We start from the raw sequence: 4,121 nt of genomic DNA, 5'->3' as shown, positions 1-4,121 counted from the left end.
GTTCCTGCCGGAGCGCTACGCGACCGTCGCCGTTAGAGGGCGCTGTGACGCTGCCGTACTCTGGCTTCATTGCCAATATCCGACTAGATTGGTGTATTATAGCATTTTTTACATAGTTCTTGTATTACGAGCAGAATTTTCAAAAGAAAAGAAAAGATAAGTTTACTATTTATTTTATATTATATTAATATATGTATGTTATGTTACAGTCCTATTATATTATTATATTAAAGAGCAGTAAAAAGTCCTAACATTCTGAGAATTCTGATTTGATCTAGTCAAATAAAATATTTTGTATGTTATCATTGTATTACAGTCTATTTATTATATTATATTATATTGAGAGGAATAAAACATCATATGACACCCTGAGTACCTAAGCATTACCTTACAGATAAATACTAATAAATGTTTGTTTTTGAAGCACCGATCTACACACTGGATGGATATTTATACATTAAATTTATATTTTCTGTGATACCACTCGCAAACAGGCCAATGTAAGATACATTTTTTTTCTCAGTTTTTGTAAGATTACTTTATCTAAAAAAGCACTGTTGTGGCCATCTCATGTACTCTGAAGTCCTTTTGATTGTATTTTACAGCTGTTTTGAATCCTGTTCTCTTTATACTGGACAAAATGAAACATTCAATGGGGCTTTGCAGTTTCATCATATATTCCTATGATTGACATAATCCTTATTTACCTCCTTGATGGCATAATAATAAAGTGCTATTCAATAACTTGTAGTTTGTGGTGATTTATAGTGAACATGACAGGTACTAATGAACCCCTTTCAGTTCCACAGAGTGAAGAATTACAGAGCACTGTATTAAAGCTTTGTTGATATGTAAAGCGTTTTCAATAAGCCATTAAGTTGCCACAGTAAGATTCATGTTTCTCAGGATTAAATACTAATGCTGTGTTACAGAAAATCCTTCAAATTAACTAAACTGAATTCATTGTTTTTAGTTATCAGCACTATATTCTGCTGCCTTTAGTCTCAGATCATGTTACTAAGAGATTCCCAGCAGTCTTATGTACTGTACTCTTCACACTGGGAAAGCCTCATTCATTACACAATAAAGATTGAGGACTCATGAATTTCAAGTTCCCCTTTCATCTCCGTTTCATATTTCTGTATATTTCCCATACACATTAATAACATTAAAATGCTGATCAGACAAGTTTAACTTCCTGTCCCAAACTAACATGAATTCTGGAAATTCAGAAGGGTGAATTCGGGTAAATTGTCTTATTTTCAAGCCACAGATGGCAAATACACAGACAAGCCAAAGTCTGGATTATTTTCACTGCTTCTGTTCATATAAATATCAATTTATATGTTCATTTAATATTCAATTAAACACCCCACAAATCGGTTTCAGAATCAATAATTTATGGCAAAAATGAGAATGAGTAGCACACATTTTCTTAACTCAAATCATCCTGGTAAAAATGTGTAACAAAGCAGTCATGTTGAAAAACTGAAATAATACATTAGCAAACCAAGAAATTTAAGATCCCGGATTTTCACACTGTGAAGTGGCTAAAGATGATCAAAAACAAACTGGTGATTTGGACAAGACCATAGCGTGAGAGGTACTCAGTTAGTAGTCAAATAGATGGTTATCAACACCTTGACAAATGCTAAAATTAATAATTCATGGATTCATTCTATGTGAAAGTTCTTTTTCTTCCTTCTATTATTAAAATTTGTATGCAGTGGGTGTTTATAGGACTTTATATATATATATATATATATATATATATATATATATATATATATATATATATATATAAAGATTAGATGAATTTGACTCTATCTCTTCTTCAAAAATTCACATTCTAGAGGACGCTTAAAGATTGAAAATAAACAACATTTATGCATGTGATGAGAAAAAATCAGGTAGCAGTAGATTCAGGAATACTGTGGCGATACATTCTGGAACTGGTTACGGTTGAACCGCAAGAGAAAACACAGGCTTGACTGACTCTATATTCAAAATAGGCACACAATAAACGGGCGCAATTTTCGACAGAGCAACAATATTCCACTTTGGCCCTGATTTATAGTACAGTAGTACAAGGCATACATTTCACTGAACAAAAAGCACACTCTTTGGACACGTCTTTAAGATGGCTTGTGTCTCATCCCAAAGGCACAGAATACCCCACAAATACAAAATATTTAAGGCTCATTTCGACACTGACATACAAAATGTCTTCTCATGTACACCACTATACAAAGGCTTTCCTCATGAACAATTTTCCTATTTTACAAATAATTCAAATTAAAAAATACTGTTTAAAGGAATGTAAATATACGTATGATACACAAAAGAATATGTACAACCAAACACGTTCATGTAAACGGAGAAACTAAATTCCTGAAACGAAAATGTAAACGATATGAAAACACTCAAAGTGCTTTCTTCTTCTGAACAAGTCACTTATTTTATGCTGTACAGTTAGAACTTATAAATACATTAATTTCGCTTGCTCTTTGTGCGCGTACACAAGTGCGACAGAAACAAACCAGAGATGTAAGGTAAATTAGTGGCACGCCAATAGTTTGTTAAATTAGTAGCTTCAATTCCCAGTGCATTGTGTCTCTGAAATGACTCTCATTGGTCTCGCTAAAACAAACGCATAGCATAATTTACTATTACGTCACAGATGTAAACATTCGCTAAACAGCTGTTGATTTATGTACTGCCCTGCAAAGGCAAAACACAGAATTTGGGTCAAAACTCAGTTTAACTACTGCATTTTGCTTTTGCATGGTAGTATAATGCAATAAATGCCAGACAGCAGTGCAACATATATCCTGTTCAAAGCTTCATCGGTTTAAATCAAAACTCAGCATCAAGAGCGTTTCGGTGGATCTCCCGTAGCAGTTTGTGATCAAGCTCCATTTATCTGTTATCTTTGGCAAAAGTGTGCATCATCCAGTTCACCTTGGTCTTCCAGCTCTCTCTTAGAGCTTCATTAAATTTCACTTTAAAGTTCTTCAGCGCTTCCTCCTCAGATTTCCCCAGTGCCAAAGAGTCCTGTAAGGACAAAGTCACTATGAAGGTGGAATGTCAAGACATTGTCAAGTTATATTAATTTGTCCCCTAACCCTCACATTGAGTTCCGGACATTTTTTCCCCTAAAATGTTCTCGCACTGGACTAAAACATAATAGTCTCAGCTTTAGATGTGACTCCCTCTGACCTTTGACTGAACGTCTGATGCATAAGGAACAAAAAATTAACACACTTCAGGAGTTTCTAAGTCTTAATCTGATTGGTTGAATTCTACACAGTTTACAGGGGACATGCGTGTCGCGTTCTTTAATGGTCCGCCTAGAAACAAAGCCGTTGTGAGGCCAAACCCCCTCATGGAAGAAGATTGTGACGAAAACGGCATTGTTGCAGTAAACTTGCACAAAATTCTTAAATGATTAATTTATTCAAATGCACGCCGTTCTGTTATCGTAGGGACATCAACTTTACATTTTCACGGCCCTAAACATGATGCAGAGCAAAACGAACAGTGATTGATCAGACGTCTTCTTGGGTAGACCTTGGCCAATGAAAGCTGCAATAGTGTCCAGACCTTAGTCTAAAGGTCTGGCTACACAAGAACTAGTCTGCTCACACAGGGTATAACAACTCCCCCCTTACACTTGTGGTGTTCCCGGTCAAAAATGACCACCGTTCAGAAAATTGCTTATAATCTCTCCGTGTGCTATGTTATTGCCAAATATAGGATTCAATCTTTTTTTATCAATTAGTTTTCTTTCAATTAGGACAGGTTTTGCACTTTTTATTGGAACTGATTGATCTTAGGTCTCATGCACCTCAGTTGTTTTTAGGTAAATAGACTTGAGTAAACTTTTTTCACTCAAAAAAAAAGCCCATCAAAAAAAGTTGTAGCCCATCAATAGTATACGCTCACGATGGGGAGGAGCGATGATGCACCAGCTGTAACGCAATAATGTGTTTAGCCGCGTTTCCACCGCAGGGACTTTCCCCAGGAACTAGGAACTTTTGGGTGGTACTTGGGGTGGTCTAAATGATGTTCCGGGTAAATATTTCCCCCACCGAAAGTCCCTGCTCGCCAGGTAGTACTTT

General features: G+C 35.8%; 1 protein-coding gene across 2 annotated transcripts in view; it reads right to left on the bottom strand.

Moving 5' to 3' along the window:
* Positions 1-1,387: 1,387 nt before the first annotated feature.
* The window catches only part of pik3cd (phosphatidylinositol-4,5-bisphosphate 3-kinase, catalytic subunit delta), a 36,516-nt gene continuing 33,782 nt past the window's right edge, over positions 1,388-4,121 (bottom strand). The window contains exon 23 of one of the 2 annotated variants that reach the window (XM_079803157.1): positions 1,388-3,054. In XM_079803157.1, the coding sequence (XP_079659283.1) occupies positions 2,920-3,054 (135 nt within the window). In that variant the 3' untranslated portion in view covers positions 1,388-2,919. The remainder of the gene's footprint in view (positions 3,055-4,121) is intronic. The other variant, XM_079803158.1, reaches the window with a different exon arrangement.

This window comes from Gobio gobio (assembly GCF_949357685.1).
Source record: "Gobio gobio genome assembly, chromosome: 21".
Taxonomy (NCBI): Eukaryota; Metazoa; Chordata; class Actinopteri; order Cypriniformes; family Gobionidae; genus Gobio; species Gobio gobio.
This window is presented reverse-complemented; position numbering and strand designations above follow the sequence as displayed.